The 25,507-nt window shown below is 40.3% G+C and overlaps 1 protein-coding gene and 1 long non-coding RNA gene across 4 annotated transcripts in view; one reads left to right on the top strand and one right to left on the bottom strand.

The window, feature by feature from the left end:
- Nucleotides 1–25,507, top strand: part of KMO (kynurenine 3-monooxygenase) — a 53,743-nt gene that overhangs the window by 22,224 nt on the left and 6,012 nt on the right. For all 3 annotated transcript variants that reach the window (XM_005607944.4, XM_023632624.2, XM_070255779.1), the window contains exons 5-12: nt 3,419–3,467; nt 6,792–6,879; nt 8,261–8,426; nt 11,941–12,012; nt 12,812–12,933; nt 14,509–14,656; nt 16,350–16,407; nt 18,363–18,445. In XM_005607944.4, coding sequence (XP_005608001.1) covers nt 3,419–3,467; nt 6,792–6,879; nt 8,261–8,426; nt 11,941–12,012; nt 12,812–12,933; nt 14,509–14,656; nt 16,350–16,407; nt 18,363–18,445 — 786 coding nt within the window. The remainder of the gene's footprint in view (nt 1–3,418; nt 3,468–6,791; nt 6,880–8,260; nt 8,427–11,940; nt 12,013–12,811; nt 12,934–14,508; nt 14,657–16,349; nt 16,408–18,362; nt 18,446–25,507) is intronic.
- LOC111771326 (uncharacterized) lies at nt 16,288–25,343 on the bottom strand. The gene is made up of 2 exons (XR_002805093.2): nt 25,184–25,343; nt 16,288–17,516 (listed from the first exon to the last, which is right to left on the bottom strand). It is a non-coding gene; the product is annotated as an uncharacterized lncRNA (long non-coding RNA).

The raw sequence follows: 25,507 nt of genomic DNA, 5'->3' as shown, positions 1-25,507 counted from the left end.
ATTAGCCCCAAATTGCTTGGTGCTATAGGAAAGAAAAGAATCGCCTCTTCTTAATGGACAAGTGCTTAATAGACAAGCTCGTGAGATTTACAAGTGCCAGTAAAGTATAAGCTGTGCGTACTAAATGTATCTTTTCCATAAATAGCAATTGTCCTCCTAGGTGTCACGCCCTGGGCCAGTTGCTGACCGTGGGGAGAGGAGCTTATAACCTGGTAAAGGCAGACAGTAATTGAGTTCCCTGTGACAAGAACTCAGCTGAGTGATGGCAGGAGCGCTCAGCTGTGTGGTTCAGCCAGGGACGAAAGCTTTAGTTTTAGTTTAGGTTAGTTTTCAGAGAAGACTTCACAGAGAAAGAGTTGTAAGACAGACATGTTGCATAATTCTTCAATTGGCAGTGAAATAGCATTGTCCCGATCAAATAAGGATCTGTTTATGGAGGAAAGTTGAGTGACACCAGATTTCTAACAAAATGTAAATTTTCGAGCTGCAAGTGTGTATTGGATGAGCAAACTTGTAAATGCAGGTTCACATAACAGGATCTTACAGCCATTAGCAACCTGAGATTCATCGAATCCAATCATCTCGCTTTACAGAGGAAGAAACAGGTTGCACGATTACGTGAGGTCAACATGAAGGGAGAAACAGGGCAGGCTTGCTCACAGACGACGGCCAGTGGAGTGCGGTGTAGGAGGCCCTCACAGGAGCGCAGGGCAGCGCTGCCCCGATACACTATTTCTTTTTCTAAACTGAGAGTGACTCGTAATAATCACCTCACCTTTCTCTTGGATTAACGTGGAATGTGCTGAGAAAGGCCAATTCATCGAACCCATCCCTCCACAGAAATTGAACCAGTGAAGCATAAATAGACCGAGGGGTAAGATACGGTTCAAAATATCAGGAAAGCTGGATGAGGAGAGTGACTTGGACTTGAGACTAAAATCGGCTTCCTTACCCCAACCACTGAAGAGAGAAGCAGCTTCTTCAGCAATGATTCCCCAAGAGGGTGAAAGCGTTGGTGGGAATTCCCATTTGGGGCCTTTGATACACTAGAACAGGGAGGAAAAGATCCCTCCCCACCAAACCTGCCATTTCTCAATTCTGAAGAACTGAGTTAATGCTAAATTTACAGCCACCCCTCTTTCTTTGGTTTGCATCGCTACTTTTATATCTGAGTCAGATATGGGGGCCTCCTCGTCCTTTAAGAACCACATAAAATTGTTTTGAATCACTCAGTTCCACAGCCTACGGAAGTGCAAAGCCCTCCCCATGAGCCCAGGGCTCATTTCTGCAAGTCCCCAGGCAGCCTCCTCTCTTGGCTTCCACTGCCTCTTGGTGTCCATCCCCTCTCACCTGGCACTGGCTGTGTACCATGATGGTCCAGACGCGAAGTTCACCCCTTTCACCACTTTCCACAAACAATGCTCACTCAAAAGACACATGACTATGCTGAAGACGTGGGGGTCATGGAGGGCCTGCATTGAGCACTGCACAGCAAACAACTTAGAAATCCCTCATGGGCACAATTTGACCTCCAAAATCCTTTCTGAATCCCTTCTCTGAGGCCTCTCTCCTCCAGCTGTTGTTTCTCTGCCTTTTCTCCCTTGCAGTGTCCAGACACTTCCCTGTCTTGCTGGTTCTTTCCATCTCTCTCCCAAATTGCACTGGGAACTATCGAAATGGCCTCAAATATACACAGCGGGTCAGAGCTCCCCGATTTTTACTCCTGACTTCCTATGTCCAAAATGGAGAAATGGCAGCCCTTACTAGGAAGCATTCTCTTTTGAAGGCATTCGGGATATAGAATGTAAGCATTTTTTTCTAATATATGTGAAAAAGTCAGCACTTCAACTATTGTCTTACAAATCTCCAAAGGAGATTATCCAACGTCCTTTAGGTTTTGTTATTATTTTTGGTTGTTGAGGGTCACTTTATAGCTCTGATCCTTTTATTCATATTTATTCTTCATAAGAGCAGCCTTAGGGTAGGTACTGGGGAAGTGCCACTTGATGGGAGTGACTCTAAATTTCGGTTCTGATACAATGCCACCCATACACATGGGGGGCCCACCCAGGGGTGCTCCTGGCCCTCCCGCAGGGCCGATGCATCTCTCAGCTCCTAGATGAGACAGATGCCAACTAATATGGAACTGATGATCAGTTATCATCAGTGATCAGTTATCATCAGTCATCGGATGATAACTGATACGGAAGGAAAATTTTCCCCATGCAAATGAGCCTTCGTAATGTGAATGTTTCCTCGTGTACTTTGAATAACAAGTGTGGTTTCCTTTGAAGTGCAGTGATTAATGACATAGAAGACCAGAAAACAGAACTTGGAACAGAGAATTAGGAGGTCCCTGTTCATTTTAATTTATAACAAAGACACAGGAAGCTCCTCCTCAGTCATTGCCTCTGTAGCATGACCAAGTTATTTTCACGCCAAGTATAGATTTAGCTGTTAATTTTAAATGTCTGCATTTGGATGAGGTGAAGATTCATAAATTAGCATATTTGTGTTAAATATCGTGATGTCCCGTAATTTGGAAAATTACGTGCTTTGAATTTTTAAACCAATAGCCTCGTGGTGAACTGCAGGGCTGCGTTATGACATTCACGGGCCCTGGGGAGGCCCTTTTGCCTTTGTGGGCCCCCTCTCTGTGCCACAAGAAAAATTAAAAATTAGATTTTATGAGCGCACTGGTATAAAGATTAATATAATCCAGGCTGTATTCATTTCTATACATCCATTACTTTTTTCTTCTGGTTTAAAAATAAACTAAAATTAAAACATTTTCAGGGACCCTGAAAAATATTGTGGGCCCAAGGGCCTGTGCCTGCTATACATCACAAACAGTTGGCCCTGCTGAACTGTCCTGTGACGTCAGAAACAGCCACACGTGTCCCAGCAAGCCTGTATCCTACTCCTCCCAACCCATCCTCCTCCTCGCCTCAACCACACACACACACACACACACGCACACGCACACGCACACACCACCTTTCACACCGAAATGACAGCCTCCAAGGAGTCTGCTTGGGAAATAGCACATTTATTCTAGCAATGCTGTCATTTCTGAAGTTTTTTCACCTTCAGCTCAATTTGGAGACCTAAGATGAAAATATGAGTTTTACAATTTGTTGTTAAAACAACAGTATTTCAGTGAAAATAATACTTTTGCTACACAAGAGAGTTTGATTTTTATAATATCAAACTTTGAAAAAAAATCTAAGTTCAAACTTAAGCATGTATTTGGTTAAAGTGTTTGTTTAAAAAAAAAGCCTGCTTAGCTAAATGCTCACAAAACTAAAGTTTCCAACCTCTGCTGAAGAATAAATAGTTCCTCTTGTTGAGTGAATAGCATAGAATCAATTTGTCCATTCTCCAGAAACAAACAGTGTCTACTGTGTTTTTCTTGCAGTACATTCTTTCTATAAGCAGAGAAAACCTGAACAAGGATCTGTTGACTGGTAAGTCCACTGTTTTATTCCCCAGTTGTCACTCTGAGTAAAGCACATGGGACTAATCTTGTCACCGGACTCACTGAGATTTGTTTTCTATTTCTTTTTATGGGTTATTAAGAGTAAGACAACGTACAAAGCAAAGTCCTTCTTGATACATCCTCCGGTGGCTCTTTCTCACCTTATCAATGATCTAAATAAAAATCACTTGTTCAACATGTATTGAATTCCTATAGTCTTCTAGGCACTGGAATGAACGAGTGTTCACTCCCTGATGAAGAACGCAAGTCTAGTGGAACAGCAGATATACACGAATGATTTGCAAAGTGACACGCGATTAGATTTGCATTTCAGAAAGATGAGAAGCGGCAGTGTAGAGGCAGATAGAGGCCCCCAGTCTTCAGAGGTTAGGATAAGCCCTGGGTATAAAACGATGCCCTGGACTCAAGCTGTGGCAACGTGGTTGGAGGAGACGGTATAGATTCATGACGTTTGCAGGAGACCAAATAGACAGAGGGTGTAGGAAGTTGAAAAAGAGGAAGGTGTGAAATAGAACTCTCACATTTCTAATCTGAATTGCTGAAAAGGTCTACCCATTAATGGAAAAGCCGCTGGATTGCTAATTAAGCCTGGAGCTTGCATAATTAATCCAATCACTTCCCATGTTGCCCTTGATCATAATGTTTTTTCCTCCTCTTCAGCGTTTGTACTAAACAGATTCACTCCCTGCAGAGCATGCTGCTTGGGTATTTCTACTATCTTTTGAATCAGTCCCTCTTGTCGCAGCCCCGCAGTCTCTGATCTTTGGAGAGCAGAGTTCCCACGTGGCTTTTCTGAGTTACTGCACAGTCCGCTCCCCAGAGCGAGTCTGCAGTACATCTGTTGAATTGAACTGAATTGAATGGGGAGAAGGAGTGATGGGGAAGCTCACTCTAGTTGATTCCCCAGGGACTTAGGAAACAGGGCTTAGTCTTCTTCTTAGATCCATTTCTTTGCTTGCATTTGTGAGACTGCCTTTTGGATGGGTAGATGGGTGGGGTGGGGCTAGGTCGCTACATATATTCACAATCTTAAGAAAATAAATAAGCCACAAAACAGCTTTTTAAGAAAAGTAGTATAGGGGCCGGCCCGGTGGCACAGTGATTAAGTTCGCACCTTCCGCTTCGGCGGCCCAGGCTTCGCCAGTTCGGATCCCAGGTGCGGACATCGTGCTGCTTGGCAAGCCATGCTGTGGTAGGCAACCCACATATAAAGCAGAGGAAGATGGGCACGGATGTTAGCTCAGGGCCAGCCTTCCTCAGCAAAAAAGAGGAGGATTGGCAGCAGATGTTACCTCAGGGCTAATCTTCCTCAAAAAAATAAAAATAAAAAAATAAATAAGTAAGTAGTATAGCTGACCTAGGACAATCCCTTTTCAGCATCCTCTGAATTTATTAAGATAAAAGTAAAAGTGAGCATTCACTGAGGCACCAGGCACTATGTGAAGTCCTTTACATACATCTGTTTGTGTAACCCTCCCAACAACTACATGAGGTGGAATTATTTTCATCTCAGTTGTACAGATGGTAAAGGAGGCCTAGGAACTTCCCAGTGTCATAGCTCACACTGTTAATAAGTGTAGAACCTGGATTGAACTTGAGTCCGTTATTCCGAAGTCCATGCTTTTAACTACTACAGTCATTGCCTCCAATATTATATATGAAACATCTGCGAATACTAAGGAGCTAAGACATGAGGGAGATCCAATCTTGGTGTACAGATCACAAGCTCCCCTAACTATTTTTCATGAGGAATGTGCTGTGCAGCATGCAACTGCATAAATGCTATGAATAAAATAAAATGAATGCTAATAAAATGTTAATAAAATGAATGCTAGATCTCTTGATTAGCATTAATGTTAATAAATGCTAGTTAATAAAATGAATGCTAGATCTCTTGACTCCTCAACTTTGTTTGGCATGTAAGGTTCTTTATTCCTTTACACAGCACCAAATGTGTGGGCTGCGCATTCACACATTCAACCAATTGTGAAAGCTCATTCCCTCTAACTGAGCAGCCCCCCCTCTGAAACGTTATCACTAAATCATTCCGCTGCGTCAGCATTTCACGTAGGATTGTTTCATGGTTCACTGTTCTGTGGGATGTTAATAATTGTTAAGCAAAACAAACAGAAAAAGGATACGTGGTTCAAGCAAGTTCGGTTAAGTCCTGCATCAAACAAATTTCAAGTCTTTTCTTACAGTACTTCTCAGGGCCTTTACTCTATTAATCTGCCTTACCCATCTATTGGCCAAAAGATTTCTTATACATAGATAAGTCTTTGGTTTGGGGCCTCTTGGATTTCAGTTTTCTAAAACTTCCAATCTCATATCCAAGAACCTTAAAATCTTCAAACCCCAAATCAAACTCAAGCAAAACAGAACAAAAGATGACAAAACCTGAGATGGAAAGGAGAGAGACGTACAGACAGAAGTACTGAGTTGGAAGTCAGAACCTCCGGCTTGTTTTTCCCTAATGTTTTACTCTCTGTGATCCCAGGCATTTTACCTTTTCTCCCAGGATCTTGTTACTCCATTCAGAAGATGAGATCATCTCTGAAGTCTGTTCCGGGTCTAACACGTACATTCTGATTTGTACCTTTAAAAAGCATAAATAGCCTGTGATTATAGACCTATCTGTGAGAATGAATAGAGACAAAAATCATATTTTACTACTCTGACAAGAACAAGAATAATAGTTCAGAAAATGAAATTCACTAAATTCTATAGATTGCTAGCAAGCAGAACAGAAAAGCACTAAAATAATCTGATTCTATTTATTGAAAAGTTTCAAATCTTCTTACTCAATTTTTTTGTGTTCCAGTGCTTGATTATAAAAAGAATTAGTCTCAGTAATCTATATTTGTGACAACTTGAATCAGAAGTCTAGAAGGCTTACTAAAAAGAGATCTAGAGTCAGGGAGAGTATGAGAAAAGAAATTTGGCTGAATATTTCCAATCGCAAATGAAGTCTTAAATTGGAGGCAGCTTTTAAAATAGGTGAGGCCTGCTTCTTTCCCAGGTGCTAACAATGATAGTGATGTAAGAATTTGCATAAGAATTGGTCGGATTCTTTTTTTTTGAGACGAGAATAGCTGATTTTCATTCAACTGTCTTACTATCAAATTACCCTGGAACATTTGCCAAATAGTTGTGAAATTTTACCGTTTTCACTAACTCATTTTTAGAATGTTAAGAAAATCATAGTGTTCTCAGAAAACAACTAATACTCCAGTTTAAGTGAAATAAGAGCTGGAATTTCATTTCTATTTGTTGCCTTTCTTTGTTTCCTCAGAGGTTGAGAAATACCCCAACGCAAAGGTGCACTTTGGCCACCGGATGTTGAAGTGTAACCCCGAGGAAGGGCGGCTCACCGTGCTTGGGTAACCACCCACCAGCCTTTTGACTTCAGAGGTGAAGGGGCGGAGTGGGGAATTTTATGTGTAAACTTTGCTCTTTGGCGCTTTTGAAAGAGTTAAATGGTTACTGAAAGGGTAATTCAAACGGTTGCTAGATTCAAAGAATTTTGTATTGAAAATAGGCCCTCGATGCCTTCTGAATCCCAACACCCCCGATTCTTCTCAATCCTCATGTCGCTCACCCTCCGAAGGTCGCCCTCCTGGCAACCACACTGCTTCAAACCGTCTCCTCCAGTGAAACAGAGGACCCTCCATGGCCCTGCTTCCTCTGTCCGCTTTCTAGATGCTATTTGTTTGCCTCTCCTTGGCTGACTCTATTTCCTCTCAAGTTCCAAGCCTCATGTCCCACGCTCGGGACATGTCATGGGTTCAGTCCATTCAACCGCCACTTGTGATTCCCATCTCTAAAATGAACCTCTTCGGTCCAGGCCTCGACGTATCTTCATTCTCAGTTCTTATTTCAGTCCTAATCAATGTTCATTTCCCATTACGCACTTTCACAGGTACATCTTGCCGTGATCTCAAACACGTCTGAAACCTTGATCATCTATTTCTCTCCAAGCACGTCCCACTCCTGAGCTCCCTAGGGTTTTCCAAATAATTAGTCATTCTTGATGAGCTCCCTTCCCTATTTTCTCCCACTGAATCTATGCACACTCCCCAGTCTTTCTTACTTCCTGCGGGCCTCGGAGCCAATGCTTCCTTCTTCCTGAGCACGACAGCCCCTGGGCTCTCATCCCCGCACATGTAGGCTATGCAGTCACCTTGTTCCCCCTCCGTTCTGCGTTCTGCCTCCACTTCAATTCATCCACTTACCACTCTCCATACACCATCCCCCCAATGGAAAAAATTACTTTATCCCTTTTGCCAGAATAATATATTTAAACCTTTGTCTTAACATTCAAAATTCTCCTTTTCTCCTCCCTCAATTCCCTCCCTATTTTGCAGTCTTTTCTTAAGTTTATCTTGCGAGCCCCTTTGCTTGAACCAACTAGGTTGCTCCTAGATAATCTTGGTCACATCCCTGTGGTTGTTCACACATTCCCTCCACTTCCAACACTTTGCCTTCTTTCAAGATTCTCTTCCCTTGTGCGGGGAACTCAGCTCTTAGTTCCGCTTCTGTGGCCTGGCACGTCCTCGTTAATCAGTGTGGTTGTGTGTTATTCTCATCCTCGTAAGCAAACCCACAACTGGGATGAGTGTCATCTTCACTTTACAGCTATCAACTCAAAGCCATCTGTTGGAAAAGTGAGTGTAGATTGAGTTGCTACTTTTTATATCAAGTGGAGGTATATCACCATTTTCACCACTAGACTTTTTTTTGATGGTTCATTATATTTTTCAGATCTGACAAAGTTCCCAAAGATGTCACCTATGACCTCATTGTAGGGTGTGATGGAGCCTATTCAACTGTCAGAGCTCACCTCATGAAGAAACCCCGCTTTGATTATAGTCAGCAATACATTCCTCATGGGTACATGGAGTTGACTATTCCACCTAAGGATGGGGGCGTAAGTCCTTTCTCTTTCTCTTCCCCTTTCCACAACCCACCCCCACACTAGAGCAGAAGCATACTCTAGGGTGCTTGTTCTCAGTAGCCTGTCTCAGTCAGTTGTGACTTCTACCATGAGTACTTCATAATTCATAGTAAATTGGGGGTAATATGCCTTTCACACTTTACCTTTTTCTTTTTTTTTATTCTGGTGAGGAACATTGGCCCTGAGCTAACATCTGTTGTCAATCTTCCTCTTTTTGCTTGAGGCAGATTGTCACCGAGCTTACATCTGTGCCCATCTTCCGCTACTTTGTATGTAGGATGCTGCCACAGCATGGCTTGATCAGCAGTGTGTAGGTCTGTGCCTGGGATCCAAACCTACAAACCCTGGGCTGCTGAAGTGAGAGTGCGAACTTAACCACTATGCCACTGGGCCAGCCCCTCCCTTACCTTTTAATATGCTTTCCTGAGTAGGAAAGAAAGACAGGAATTCCAACTGCTCTACTGGAAACACACGGGGGATTTTGACATTTTTCTATTTTCTCCTGGGAGTTAAAAATGGTTTGGAAATCAGTTCTGTGGACTGACAATCAAGAGTTCTTATATTCATGATTAAATCAAATAATAGTTATTAAATAAAGTGAACAACAAGTTGTTGAAGAATTTCCGTTGAGTTTTTCTCATTCCCTGGTTCCCACGTTAAACCATATGTGGCCTGAGGGAAATACATGGTATACATATTTGATATTATCATAAGCAAAGAAATGGAGGAACTTACTAAGGAAAATTAAAATACCAACAGAAGGAATAAGGATGTTTGCTTATAAGTAAGAATAAGCAGACAGCATTAGTTAAACGCTTGACTTGATAGCAAACATCCATTTATAAGGTACTGCTTTAATCTATCTAACTGAAATTCAGATTGCTATAAAGTAGCTCATCAAATTGGGATAGTGGTATTACATCCCAACCTGTATGAGCCAGTCAAATATGTATTTTAACATTCCATTGTCTTTCTATTTCTTCTTCCTGGTCAGAAGTGTATTCACTAATTCTTCCGTGCTGAGTTTACGTTTTCAGGTGGGTTCTGTTCTCTTGGCCCAGTATCTGATAATTCTGGATTACACAATTCTATTGAAAAATTGTCCCAGACTTGAGCGGAATCATGCCTCCTAATGTAGATTTAAGACAGCCACTTATTTTCTAGGTATTCCTATTTAATAGTAATGATTAGCGGATTACGAGAAGTCTCTACTTTTTTAAGAAACACTGTTCTGACACAGCAATGTGACCCAGACATGGAAATATTCTGGCATGGCCCAAAAACAATCCTAGGAAAATTTCCTTCCCTTCCTTCCTCCCTTCCTTCCTCCCTTCTTCCCTTTCTCTCCCCTCCCTCCCTCCTTTAGCTTCCCTTCCTCTCCTCTCCCCTCCCTCTTTCCCTCCCTTCTTCTCCCTTCCCTCCCTCCCGCTCTCCCTCCCTCTCTTTCTCTTTAATGTAACAGAGCCGTCACTCCATCTTTGATGATTGGAGTGTGGGTGAGAGATGGGGTGAGCGACAGGATTGGGTGGATAGTAGAGGGTGCTTTGGGGAATTGTATGGGAGGCTCATCCTAAAGTTGCTTTTGCACAACAAGTAAACTGTGCTTAAACTTTATATTTGGAGGGACTTGTGGTGAGAGGACTAATGGGCGTTACAACGACCCTGACCTTGGGACAGCTGTTGGATAAAGATATCTGTTGGGAGCGTGACTCCGTAATAAAGAAGCTAAAAATACAAAGTGTTGTTTCCTAGGGTCATGAGGAGGGTATGAACACCAAAACGTTTTTGGCATCATGTTTGCTATGTCAAAACAATGCGTAAACCCTTATCTATGCCAACGGTGAAGACAGTAGGTATACACTATCTTCCAAATAGTTTTTAATCAGCAGTTTCAACCTTTACTATTACAGTAGATGATAAATTGGTGAGCTGTCATCTCTCCACTCCTCCTTATCTTTTAGAGCTCTAAAAGATTGTAGAAGTGATGAAAAGATAGCAAGAGGGAAAAGCAAGGACATTGGCCTCACCCAGGCTGGTCTCTTTACTCCCATCTAAAATATGGTGCTCATTTATGCTGCCCCCACTTTCTGAGCAAGTTTACCCCTACCCATGAGCCACTGTCCTTCATTTCTCATCTAATCTACGAGTCCCTTGCTTTAACCACTCCAGCCCCACAGATTTCTTACCTGCCCGGCTTTTATTTCCTATACTCCTAATTTGGCACCAAATCACTTATTGTCTCTCTACCTCCTGAATTGTTGTTAAAGAGGAGTTATTGGCTTTTCATATCTATGCATCCTGCCTATTCAACTGCATGGTAAGATCTTTCAGGTCAAAGAGTTATGCGCTTTTTCATTTCTATGTCTTTGTACTGGACTTTCTCTGGGGCTCTGGGGATCAAAACGTCAGGAAGGAAAAGTCTTTTCTCCTAAGACACAAATAGCTATAACGGTGTGAAAATGTGGGTAAGGAGACTGTGCTGTGCTTTCTGTGTTCTTCTTACCATGTAAGACATATATGTGGTAGGTGTTCTCTAACCATTTGTAAAAAGTAATACAAACTTGGGGCTGGCCTGGTGGCATAGTGGTTAAGTTCACATGCTCTGCTTTAGGGGCCTGGGATATGTAGATTCAGATCCCGGGCATGGACCTAGCACCGCTGGTCAAGCCACACTGTGCTGGCATCCCACATAAAATAGACGATGATTGGCACAGATGCTAGCTCAGTGACAATCTTCCTCAAGCAAAAAGAGGAAGATTGGCAACAGATGTTAGCTCAGGGCCAATCTTCCTCAAAAATATAAACTTGAAATAGTTGGAAAATCAATTGCATATTCTTATATATATAAAACCCCTGGGAACCTCAAGGGTTTGGGTCAACCGATTTGGGTCAATCGATCTGCCCAAGTGATCAATACTTCCTCGGGATGCCATTGCCTTGTAGTGGAGTCACTAAGAGAGAAGACTTCTCTCTACCATTTGTGTTGTGGGAAACAATTGACAAGAGGCTTGCGTGTAAAATTGTGTTTTACCCATGAAATTTAAACTTAGGACCTTTCTGTTCATATAAATAAGTCCCCAAATAAGGTGAAAAATAAAGTATGAAAATACTATATACACACATATATATATAAGCACACACATGCATAGTTTACATGTGTGTATATATTTTATATATTTATATCCATGTATGTGTGTGTGTGTGCATGGAAATAGAGAAAGGAGAGGCGGAACATCTTCTCATAGCATGTTCTCAAATCTTGAATTATATTTGGTATCAAAAACACACCTAAGGTTGAGTTTATACAGACAGAATACAGTCTTTTCTAAGACAACATCTGCTTTATGGAGCTATAGATGTGCATATCTGTGCATATGAGACTGATTTCGATTGCTGTGGAAACAATTATAACATAAGCGGAGTCGGTTTGATAGACGTGCTGTAGTAATACACTAACCCAACATATATATACTTTTTTTTCTTACAGTATGCCATGGAACCTAATTACCTGCATATCTGGCCTAGAAATACCTTTATGATGATTGCACTTCCTAACACGGTAGTATAGAATTTCGTATCAACTGTAATTTTGCATCTATAATTAATGTTTTTTCTTACTCACTTTTGTACTTAGTATGTGTATACCTAATGTCATTGTTTAGTCTAGTTCGTGATTGTAACTTTAGAACTTTGGGATTAGTGAGGAATAGCCTGAAGGAATGCCAAGGCTTTCCCGTGGGGAGATTTAACATACAGGAACGACTGTTGGAAGTTTATGGGGGTGGTGCCTGACTGTCATCTCCCCCCAGACAGTGTAGGAGGAAATGGTCTCCAAATAAAGCCAAAGAGATTGAGGATCTATAATAGGCGGCACTTCCAGTCTTTGAGGTCTAAGGGACATTGGCACATACATCATCACAAAACAGCACGGCTGTTCTCTTGTGAGACCCTAGAGACTCTTTTGCTGTATAAATACAGCTATCTGTTTTGCCAGTTGGTCTTTTTCTTTCTCTTGCTAGCAGTCCTGAGGTCCAATGCCTCTAAATACCATCTTAAAAGGAACAATAGAGAATAAAAGAGAGGAGAAATTCAATCCAGCCAACCTATTAGAAATCTGAGGAGTGTAGTGTGGCTGAAGGTGACGGTGTACCAGGGAGTGCCCAGGGAGCGCCCCTGGGACTTGGCAGAACTTTTCTTTGGGAGAGAGGGAAGAAAGTGAGGGTGCCTTTCCTGTCTGCTTGGACCTTCCTCCCAGAGGCCCCTTGGCCTCACAGAAGGAACACTGCAAGCCCGGGATCCATCTTAGTGCCGCCATGCCTGACCCCCACTCTCTCACGCTGTCCTTCTTCCTCCCATAGAACAAATCTTTCACGTGCACTTTATTCATGCCCTTTGAAGAGTTCGAAAAGCTCCTAACTAGTAGTGATGTGCTGGATTTCTTCCAGAAGTACTTTCCGGATTCCATCCCTCTAATTGGAGAGTAAGTTTCAAGATGTGCACTTGTGCCTTTTGCTTCACTGGTTTGAGCTATTCAAAATTCAAATAAAGGGTATGCACCTTATTTCAGTTTCCGGTAAACGTGACAGATCTTGCAGTGACCTGCAGAGGAAGCCTATATTAGCAAAAGTCTAAGCAGATGTGCTGTGACCAGGAACTGTGGAAATCCCCAGGCCATGGCCAGTTTCCCTAGGAAGACAAGTCACCCATGTCTCCAGGCCTATAGGTATTCAGTGCAGGCTCTCGGGCCCCTCGGGGCTTGGTGTGCCACAGAGCCTGGCTCTGCTTCCTCCTGCTGGTGGATACACAAACCCCTGGCACAGCACATACAGCCGGCAGCCTCAAGTCTCAGGTCCGCCACTTCCTAGCTGTGTCAGCTTTCCTACAGCTCAGATTGCTCATAGTAAAATGGCAATAAATAATAGTTCCTGCCCCAAAGGGTTGTTGTGAGGACTAAAGGGGATTGTGCCTATAAATCATTCAGCACAGGGTCTGGCACATGTAAAGTTCCCCCAGACTGATAGCTAATTGTATTAGGTGTCTGGTTTATGACCCACGGCTCCTCTGGCCATGTCAGCACCACCCTCCGTATGGGGCTTGTCCTGTGGTCTCATTCAGTGCCTCTGCTCCCACTGTCCTTTCCTTCTGGAATCCACTTCACTTTCTACCTCCAACAACGTCTTTACAGAGGCAGCACAATGCTGCAGAAAAAAGAAAATTTTACTGTTGCTTCTGCCCCTTACTTCCTTAAGTCTCAGATTTTTCATCTTTAAAATGGGCATCATGATACCTCCCTTTTAGGGCAGTTGTGAAAACTAAATGAGCTCATTATGTAAAAGGGAGGGCCCACTGCCAGCCCATTGCCGTTCTTTGAAAAATTGTCGGTTCTCATCCTTTCCTGCAGACTAATTCCATTGTCTGCACTGATCTCTCCCTCCGCCACCTGGAAGGGAAATCTCTGCACACCAAAATGTAGCCCTTACGTACTTTAAAAACTTGTTCTGTGGCTATTTCTTGCCTCTCCAGGAAGATTTAATATCCTTGAGTGTAGATACTGTTTCTCTACTTATAGTTTCCGTAAAACCTCCATAGATGCCTGACAAACACTAGCTTGAACACGATTATCCATTTCCAAATACATAGAAATTCACATTCATTTTAATTGTGATTTGTTCTGGTGTAATCAAAGGCACAATAGCACCTCGATTTTTCCATGAAAACCCAAAACACACCAATGTATTTGAAAGTTGCATGACCCATGCCCGTGATAATGGAATTTTCATGACATATAGCACAGATGTAGTTCAAGTTATTCAAAGGTAGGCAAACTTGTTCTTTTTTGGATGTGATTAGCATTGTTGTAAACCAAGAAGGTATTTAGAACATGGACTTGGGGGGCTGGAAGATCTTCAGTTTCTCCCTTTCCTGTTTTCTTCCTGGCATTCTGGTGTGTTTGTCAATAAGATTCTATGGTAATAAAGTCAGCAAATCTGAAAGAATTGTGCAGTACTTAATACCCAATTTAATGTCTTCCCATTCTGATTATTTTCTTCTGAAGGCGAGCCCTGACACAAGATTTCTTTCTGCTGCCCGCCCAGCCCATGATATCTGTCAAGTGCTCTTCTTTCCACTTTAAATCACACTGTGTGCTGCTGGGAGATGCGGCCCACGCCATCGTGCCCTTCTTCGGGCAAGGAATGAATGCGGTAAGTTCTTGTTCAGCTAAGGCCCTGAACTTCTTCTGGGTCAGTCTCAACTAAAAAGTCTTAAATAAAAAACATGTCTAAAACTATCCCCACATAATCTCTGAGAAAACGATCAATTTAACAATCATACCAACTGTTGAACTAAATGGATCACTAACTATGGTCAAGTCTTAGATTACTTGATCTAGTAATTTAATGTAGAAAAAAGTAGAAAGCATAAGATAGTATTCTGTTCAGTTAGAAAATGTAACGATAGCTTGAAATTTGAAAACTAGGCTATCGGCAATTCCAGACAATTTTCTAAATAGATTTTTTCTAGAGTTTATGCATGAGTGTATATATTAGTATCAAAGAAAGAAAAAGATCCCAAATTATCTGTTTTTTTCCTCCGTTTTTCTTTCACAGAGGAAAGGAAAACACAATTGACAGGGCTAACTTAATCTATGAAAACAGATTAGACATCGAATCCTACCGCTTTCATGGAAATTTTACCATGTTAGTTAGAAAAATACTTCAGAAAAGAAATAGTGTTCAAACATTAAACATTAATTTCAAGGGGTCCTAAAATAATTGTCTAGACAGGCAATTATTTCATGTGCATTTGTTTGCTAACTGATAGCTTTATGGTCATTAGTCACCTGTTGTTTTGGTGATTGGGATATATTCCAAGTATAAATAGCTTGTGAATCTGATCAATTACATTTTCTACAAAGCAGTGGTAAACATTTTGTTTTGTGAAAACATAAGGACACATCAGTTTTAGCATGGCCGGGGAGTGCCTGGCCTCTGACGTGGGAAGGCCCAGGTTTAAACCCTGGTACAGGATTTGTTAAAATATTTTCTCGCACAACTAATTTAACTCGTCTTTACTTCCTTACCTACAAAACTTGGATTTTAACAGTGCTTACCTCATAGAGATTCTCGGGGACTAAATGAATTCATTAAATAAGGATTTAAAAGTGCTATTATCTCAGCCCTATATGGTATCTCTCCTCTCTAAATTTCTCTAGTATGAACAGTCATATATAATTGACAAATAAATTTATTTTTTTCAGGTGTAATCTCTATAATTGATGTGAAAAATATCTTACCTTTTAACTTTTATGTATTTTTATACTGTCTTTAAAATTATAGTTTGAATTCCTAAAGAGCAGGAAAACTCGCGCTGATTTCCTTCTCCCCGACTGCATTTAGAATAGTACCCTACTCATTGTATGGACTTCTTCATATTGGAAATTTGCTTTAATTTTGGCTTATAGGAACTAAATTAATATGAGAGTTCTATCCAGTCATTAGATAGCTCTAAAGGTGAATCTTAAAGACCGGAACAGTTTAAATATAATTCCAAAATATAATTCCAAAATAATTCTACTATGTTGTTCATAGGAGAACAACATAATTATCCTGGCTTCTTGAAGAAGCAATGGAACGCATCAAAATTACAACGGTCATTTAAAATTTTGATCAAAATCCAAATCATTATAATCAATACATATGGAAATTGGGCAGAGACAAAATCATCCGGGACACAGTCTTTTATAATCATAATTCAATGCCCAGTGTGACTACTTGGCTGGTGTGTGCTTTGAGGTAAATATCCTATAAATTATACTCACCAATAGAAGATCTGCTCAAAGTTGCTGAGATTTTATTATTTGCAGTTTATTTTTTTCCCCCTTTTTTCACATTGCAGGGCTTTGAAGACTGCTTGGTATTTGATGAGTTAATGGATAAATTCAATAATGACCTTAGTAAGTACAATTTCTCAAATGAACATGGAGCAGCTGCTGATTAATCGTAGGCCTATGTCTGATCCTGGGTGACCACAAACCCACGATGCTTGTTTCCTGCCCAGGATTATAAATTTCTCACTGAACAGCCTGTGCCACTGTTGTTGCCCATATCAGACAAGGAGAGCTCAGAGAGGGAAACCCGGTTTCTTTCAAGGTTTGTACACAGAGGTCTACGCAGTGATCCACACAAAGATGAAAGTCCCAAGGACCAAAGTTTGGCCAAGACATGTTTGTTTCTCTCCCTTTCAACCTAGGCATCACCCTGCCTGCACCCCATCCGGCAGGCCCTCAGAAACACCTTTAGGAGCGCCAGTGCTTTTTTGCTCTTTGCCTTATCAAAAGTTGCATCCTTCTTATCAAAAGATGCTTCCATTTTTCGCCTTTTGATTAAAATTGATTCTGCCAATATATTAGTTTTATAAATATTGAAGTTTGAAATATCTATGTGTAATTCTAAAATTAAATGCAATTAAGTGTACTCAATTTTCATCTGTAAAAGAAATGGCAAACAATGGCCTGAGAACCAGGTCACCGTGACTGCTCCCCGAGGCTGCCTCTGAGGTTAAACCTACTTCCGGGAAAGGAGAGACTCAGAACTGGCTTTAAACCTACACCCAGACTCCAGTCCCGACTCACCAACTTATTAGTTGTGTGACCTTGAGCAAGTCACTTCCTCTTTTTAAAGTCTCAGGTTTTGGGTTATTTTCCATTTATAAAGTGCGTGATAAATAACACCGACTTCAGAAGGCTGTGAAGATTAAATACAATGACTCGTGTGGAGCTTTTTTAAAAAAGCCTGGTGCAAAGTTCACACTGAACATTTGCTATGGTGTTAGAGGAAGTCACTGGACACCGCGGTGCCTGGATCTGCAGAGGTCACAGGGTCCAGGGCAAGTTTCTTCCAGTTGTCTTCCTTTCCTTCCCTGTCATCTCACTCAGATGCTCAGATCCAGAGGCGTTTTGCTGCTCCCTTCTTGGCCCTCTGTGATTGGCCTGCATGTGATAACGGTGATGGAGACTGATGGAGGGTTCATTATCAGAACATTCTGTCATACTAGTTTTGGTTACTAGAGAGCAAAGATAAAACAATAATAATTATGACATAAATAACTACCATCACTGATCATTTCATGTGTTGGGTATCATACTATTTTTTCATGTATTTTTTCACTTGCTCCTCATCAAAAATATGGGGCATAGCTACTATTTTTGTCCCTATTTTACAACTGAGGAAATTTAAGCTTAGCAATGGTTCAATAACCTGCCCAGGGTCACGTAGTCAGGAAGTGGTGAAGTTGAGACTTGCAGCCAGGTTCCCTGACTTGAGAGATGGCAGCATAATGACTACAGTTGCTTGGCCATGTGAAAGTGATATTAGTCATTAATTTATCAAATATTTATTCAGTATTTACTATATACCAGGTTAGGATTTCAAACATGAGTAAAACATGGGGCATGCCTCTGGGAACTCACAGAATAACGGGGGGAGCTGATGTTTAAGCTAATAAGATGTCTTAGGTGCAATGAAACAAATGTGCATGCGCTGGGGAAGGGGGATAAAAAGGAGACTCACAAATTATAAGCAGGACCGGGGATCATTTACAGTGATTTATAGGAACTGCTTTCCATTTGGAAATAAGGAAAATATTGATTTACTAATCAACAAATGCATATAATATTAACTTGATCATAAGTTTTATTTAATCATAACAGGAAATGCCTATGCGTTATTGCTCAGTGTTCACAGATTTTTGGTCATCCAGCCTGGTTACCCCTAGTTTTAAAAGGTTAGAGAACATTGGTAGAGACTACACCATTTAATTTGGCCCATGTAGAGTCCAGCACCTTTTTATAAACTGTTCTGGAAATGATGTGTTATTTAACTTGGTTTAAATTTAAATAATACATCCTAGGTATGTGTCTTCCTGAATTCTCAAGATTTAGAATTCCAGATGACCATGCAATTTCGGACCTATCCATGTACAATTACATAGAGGTGAGTGAGGAGTTTGGCTTATTCCATGAGATCCTTGACTGATATTCTAACAAACGTTCTTTAATTTTTCTTTGCTCCAGCCCCATCTCATGCATGCTGCATAAGTAGGTACAAAAAGAACACCCACATACAGTATTCCTTACACGTGGGTAGACTGTGACTATGTGGACGGTGACAATGGTGCACACACATCATCTCTATCCACATTTCAGGGACATTTAGGAGGAAACAAAGATGACACAACGTCTGGTTTCAATCTCTGATAATTCACAGGTTCAAACCTTAGATACTTAGTACAGCAGGTAATATGCTATTTTAATGAAAATACAACTTTGATATTTGTTGACATATTTGGAAATCTAAGAAACGTTAATGACCTTTCCATTCTTAACATTATAAGCTGCAGACTTAGAGCACCATTGACTATCTTTGGGGCCTTAAACACTGAAAAAAATATGTAATACCAAAGAAATTGATGGTCAGAAGATTAATGCTCAGAAGAAAAACACAATTCCATTTTGAGCCAGTCACATGAAGAGCTCACGGTAAATGGTTAAGGTTACAGTTTTTAAATACTCAAATTAAAAAATTTACAAGATAAACTTTTTAAGTTCTTTTTTAATTGCGTAACAGGGGTTTATAATGTTATATAAACATCAGGTGTACATCGTTATATATTTTGATTTCTGTGTAGATTACATCATGTTCACCAGCCAAAGACTAATTAAAATCCATCACCACATATGTGTCTAATCATCCCTTTTGCCCTCCTCCCTCCCCACTTTTCCTCTGGTAACCACTAATCCAATCTCTCTTTCTACGTGTTTGTTTGTCATTGTTTTTATCTTCTACTTATGAGTGAAATCATACAGTATTTGACTTTCTTCCTCTGACTTATTTCACTTAGCATAACGCCCTCAAGTTCCAGCTATGTTAATAATTTCTTATGGCTGAGTAGTATTCCATTGTGTACATATACCACATCTTCTTTATCCATTCATCCCTTGATGAGCACCTAGGTTGCTTCCAAGTCTTGGCTATTGTGAATAATGTGCATATATCTTTACGCATTCACGTTTTCATGTTCTTTGGATACATACCCAGCAGCGGAACAGCTGGATCATATGGTAGATCTATTCTTAATTTTCTGAGGATACTCCATACTGTTTTCCATAGTGGCTCCATCAGCTTGTACTCCCACCAGCAGTGTACGAGGGTTCCCTTCTCTCCACATCCTCTCCAACACTTGTTGTTTCCCGTCTTGTTAATTATAGCCATTCTGATAAGAGTGAGGTGATATCTCATTGCAGATGTGATTTGCATTTCCCTGAAGTTAGTGATGCTGAACATCTTTTCATTTGCCTGTTGGTCATCTGTGTATCTTCTTTGGAAAAATATCTGTTCAGATCTTTTGCCCATTTTTTAATTGGGTTGTTAGTTTTATTGTTGTTGAGATGTATGAGTGCTTTATATATTTTGGATATTAACCCCTTATCAGATATATGGTTTGCAAATATCTTCTCCCAGTTGTTAGGCTGTCTTTTCATTTTGTTAATGGTTTCCTTTGCTGTGAAGAAGATTTTCAGTTTGATGTAGTCCCATTTGTTTATTTTTTCTATTGTCTCCCTTGCCTGGTCAGACATGCTACTCGAAAATATGCTGTTAAGACCAATGTTGAAGAGCATGCTGCCTATGTTTTCTTCTAGAAGTTTAATGGTTCCAGGTCTTACATTCAAGTCTTTAATCCATTTTGAATTAATCTTTGTGTATGGTGTAATATAATGGTCTAGTTTCATTCTTTTGCATGTGGCTGTCCAGCTTTGCCAACACCATTTATCGAAGAGACTTTCTTTTCTCCATTGTATGTTCTTGGCTCCCTTGTGGAAAATTAGCTGTCCATAGATGTGTGGGTTTATTTCTGGGCTCTCGATTCTCTTCCATTGATCTGTGTGTCTGTTTTTGTGCCAGTACCATGCCATTTTGGTTACTATAGCTTTGTAGTATATTTTGAAATCAGGGAGTGTCATACCTCCAGCTTTGTTCTTTTTTCTCAGGAATCCTTTGGCTATTTGGGGTCTTTTGTTGTTCCATATAAACTTTAGGATTCTTTGTTCTATTTCTGTGAAAAAATGTTGTTGGAACTTTGATAGGGATTGCATTGAATCTATAGATTGCTTTTGGAAGTATGGACACTCTAACTATGTTAATTCTTCCAATCAAAGAGCATGGAATATCTTTCCATTTCTTCGTATCTTCTTCAATTTCTTTCAATGATGTTTTATAGTTTTCAGCGTACAGATCTTTCACTTCTTTGGTCACGTTTATTCCTAGGTATTTTATTCTTTTTGTTGCAATTGTAAATGGGATTGTATTCTTAATTTCTCTTTCTGCTACTTCGCTGTTAGTGTATAGAAAAACAACCGATTTTTGTATCCTGCAACTTTACCATATTCATTTATTATTCCTAAAATTTTTTAGTGGATTCTTTAGGGCTTTTTATGTATAAAATCATGTCATCTGCAAATAGTGACAGTTTCACTTCTTCTTTTTCCATTTGGATCCCTTTTATTTTGTTTTCTTGCCTGATTTCTCTGGCTAAGACTTCCAATACTATGTTAAATAAGAGTGGTGAAAGTGGGCATCTTTGTCTGGTTCCTGTTCTTAGGGGGATATCTTTCAGCTTTTCTCCATTGAGAATGATATTAGCTGTGGGTTTGTCATATATGGCCTTTATTATGTTAAGGTACTTTCCTTTCATATCCACTTTATTGAGAGTTTTTATCATAAATGGATGCTGTATCTTGTCAAATGCATTCCCTGCATCTATTGAGATGATCATGTGATTTTTAGTCTTCATTTTGTTGATGTGGTGTATCATGTTTATTTATTTGCCAATGTTTAACCATCCCTGCATCCCTGGAATAAATCCTACTTGATCATGGTGTATGATCTTTTAAATGTATTGTTGTATTCAATTTGCCAGTATTTTGTTGAGGATTTTTGCATCGATGTTCATCAGTGATATTGGCCTAATTGCCTTTTTTTGTGTTGTCCTTTTCTGGTTTGGTATCAGGGTAATGTTGGCTTTGTAGAATGAGTTAGGAAGCTTCCCATCCTCTTCAATTTTTTGGAAGAGTTTGAAAAGGATAGGTATTAAGCCTTCTTTGAATGTTTGGTAGAATTCACCAGGGAAGCCATCTGGTCCTGCACTTTTATTTTTTGGGAGGTTTTTGATTACTGTGATCTCCTTACTGGTGATTGGTCTATTTGAATTCTCTACTTCTTCTTGATTCAGTTTTGGAATGTTGTATGATTCTAAGAATTTATCCCTTCTAGATTATCCAATTTGTTGGCATATAGCTTTTCGTAGTTTTCTCTTATAATCTTTTGTATTTTGGAAGTGCCCGTTGTAATTTCTCTTCTTTCATCTCTGATTTTATTTATTTGAGCCTTTTCTGTTTTTTTCTTGGTGAGTCTAGCTAAAAGTTTGTCAATTTTATTTATCTTTCAGAGAACCAGCTCTTGGTTTCATTGATTTTTTTCTATTGTTTTTTTCAGTCTCTATTTCATTTATTTCTGCTCCAATTTTTATTATTTCCTTCCTTCCACTGATTTTGGGCTTTGTTTGTTCTTCTTTTTCCAGTTCCTTTAGGTGCACTGTTAGATTGTTTATTTGGGATTTTTCTTGTTTGTTGAGGTAGGTCTGAATTGCTACAAACATCCCTCTTAGAACCATTTTTGCTGTATCCCATAGATTTTGCATGTCCTACTTTCATTTTCATTTGTCTCCGGATATTTTTTTATTTCTACTTTGATTTCTTCCTTGATGCACTTGTTGTTCAGCAGCATTTTGTTTAATCTACACATATTTGTGGCTTTTCTAATTTTCTTCCTGTAGTTGATTTCTAGTTTCATACTTTTCTGGTCAGAAAAGATGCTTGGTATTATTTCAATCTTCTTAAATTTATTGAGACTTGTTTTATGGCCTAATATGTGATCAATCCTGGAGAATGTTCCACGTGCATTTGAAAAGAATGTATATTCTGTGGTTTTTGGATAGAATGTTCTATATGTATCTACTAAGTCCATCTGTCTGTTCTAATGCATCATTTAAGGCCAATGTTTACTTATTGATCTTCTGTTTGGATGATCTATCCATTGGTGTAAGTGGAGTGTTAAAGACCTCTACTACTATTGTGTTACTGTTTCCCTTCTGTGTCTGTTAATAATTGCTTTATATATTTAGATGCTCCTATCTTGGGTGCATAGGTATCTACAAGTGTTATATCCTCTTGTTGGATTGTTCCCTTTATCATTATGTAGTGCCCTTCTTTGTCTCTTGTTACAGTTTTTGTTTTAAAGTCTATTTTGTCTGATATAAGTATTGCTATCCCAGCTTTCTTTCCTTTGCCATTTGCATGGAGTATCTTTTTCCATCCCTTCACTTTCAGTTTGTGAGTGTCTTTAGGTCTAAAGTGTGTCTCTTGTATGCAACATATATATAGGTCGTGTTTTTTTATCCAATTGGCCACCCTATGCCTTTTGAATGGAGCATGTATTCTGTTGACATTTAAAGTAGCTATTGATAAATATGTACTTATTGCCATATTGTTACTTTTTTCCTGGGTGTTTCAGTAGGTTTCCTCTGTTCCTTTCTTCTTCTCTTGCTCTCTTCCCTTGTGGTTTGATGGCTTTCCTTAATATTATGTTCGTGTTCCTTTCTCTTAATTTTTTGTGTATTTATTATAGGTTTCTGGGTTGTGATTACTGTGAGGTTCATACATAATAATTACATATATAGCAATCTATATTGAGTTTATGGTCTCTTTAGTTTGACCTCTTTCTAAAAGCTCTACTCTTTTACTCCTCACCTCCCACATTTTATGTTTTTGATATCATATCTAACCTCTTATTTTGTGTGTGTGTCTTTCCATTACCCTCTTATCATTGAAATAGGTAATTTTAGTACTTTTGTCTTTTGACCTTCACAGTATCTTCATAGGTGGTGGATCTGCTACCTTTACTGTATTTTTGCTTTTACCAGTGATTTTATTGCTTTTCTTTCTTTCTTTTTGGTAATTTTCTTATTCCTATTTGTGGTCTTTTTCCCACTTAAAGAAGTCCCTTTAGCATTTCTTGTAAAACTGGTTTCTAGGTGATAAACTCCTTTAATTTTTTCTTATCTAGGAAACTCTCTCTTCCATTCTGAATGGTAGCCTTGCTAGGTAGAGTATTCTTGGCTATAGGTTTTTTCATTTCAGAACTTTAAATATATCATGCTACTCCTTTAGGTTGTAAGGTTTCTGCTGAGAAGCCAGCTGATAGCCTTATGGGGTTTCCCTAGTGTGTTACTTGTTGCCTTTCTCTTGTAGCTTTTAGGATTCTCTCTTTAATTTTGGGCATTTTAATTACAATGTGTCTTGGTGTGGGCCTCTTTGGGTTTATCTTGTTTGGTGCTCTCTGTGCTTCCTATTCTTGGATGTCTGTTTCCTTGCTTAGGTTAGGAAAGTTTTCAGCTATCATTTCTTCAGATAGAATCTCTTCCCCTTTGTCTCTCTCTTCTCCTTCTGGGACATCTATAATACAGATGTTAGTGTGCTTGATGTTGTCCCAGAGGTCCCTTAGATGGTCCTCATTCTTTTAAATTCTTTTTTCTTTTATCTGTTCAGCTTGGGTGATTTCCTCTAGTCTTTTACCCAGTTCACTGATCCGTTCTTCTGTATCATCTATCTGCTATCAAGTCCCTCTAGTGAATGTTTCATTTCCAGTATTGTATTCTTCATTTCTGATTGGTTCTTTTTTATATTTTCCAATTCTCTGTTGACATTCTCACTGTGTTCATCCATTCATCTCCCAAGATTGGTGAGCATCCTTATGACTTTTTGCTTGAACTCCTTGCCAGCTAGCTTGTTTATTTCTGTTTCATTTAGTTCTTTTTCTAGGGTTTTGTCTTGTTCCCTTGCTTGGAACATATTCTTTTGCCTCCTCATTTTGCCTCTTTCTCTGTGCTTATATCTATGTGATAGGTAGGTGAGCTACATCTCCCAATCTTGGATAGATATCCTCATGTAAAAGATGCCTTATGAGGCCCAGCAGTGTGCTTCCTTCTCATCACCAGTTCCAAGCATTCCAGGAGTGACCCCTTTGTGGGCTACATGTGTCCTTCTGTTGTGGCAGGGTTGCTCTTGCTGCAGGTTCCCAGGAAGTCTAGGCTTTCCCTCCCTGGCCAGCTGTTTATAGTGCTCAGCTGCTATGGACCCTTCAGTCAGTTTGTCAGGTTTGGGGAGCCCCTGCACAGTTGGCTGCAAGGTCTAGTAGCACATTCCTGTTGAACTTTTTCTGTTAAGTGAGTAGGTCCCCAGTATGGCTGGTTGCTAAGTTCAGGGGCTTAAAATTGCTGTAGGCCTCTGGCCTGCAAGGCTGTTGTCAGTTCTCTCAGGATTTCAGTTGAGTGGGGCTGGCCCCTGGGACAGGCATACCCAATTATTTCAGGCTTTGGAAGGTGAGGCTAATCCCCTATGTGGCTGTTTGAAAAGCACAGGCCTCTGCCACTGATAAGCCCCACAGCTCACAGGTCCACACCCACTGTCACCACAGTCCTGGCCCACGTACACTTCCTGATCTGCTGGAGTGGACCCAGTTGCCCCACTGCAGAGGCCCACACACACTACACCAATGTCCCACACTCTCCACCCACTCCTCACACACACCCTGCCCCACAGAGGGGGACCCACTCACCTGCCTGCAGAGGATCCAGTCACCCAGTCTATGCAGGCCAAAGAGTTGCTCAGTGGCTTTCTGTTTGGTGGGGCCAGTCCCTTGGGAGGGCTGCCTGCCTTGGCTGAGCTGAATTAAATTGGTGGTCTAGCAGATGGGGCAGACCCTTGGCTAACAGGCCAGGGGAAGACTTCCAATGGCATCTGTCACTGTCTGAGTCAGCACACCTGTACTAGGTCACAATAATGGCTGCCACCAATGTCTCAGTCCCTGGAGAGGTCTCACCTCTCACCAAGATGCACCCAGAGCCTACCAGGTGTGTCTCTGTTCACCAAAGGACTGTGC

Source organism: Equus caballus, chromosome 30, assembly GCF_041296265.1.
Source record: "Equus caballus isolate H_3958 breed thoroughbred chromosome 30, TB-T2T, whole genome shotgun sequence".
NCBI lineage: Eukaryota > Metazoa > Chordata > Mammalia > Perissodactyla > Equidae > Equus > Equus caballus.
This window is presented reverse-complemented; position numbering and strand designations above follow the sequence as displayed.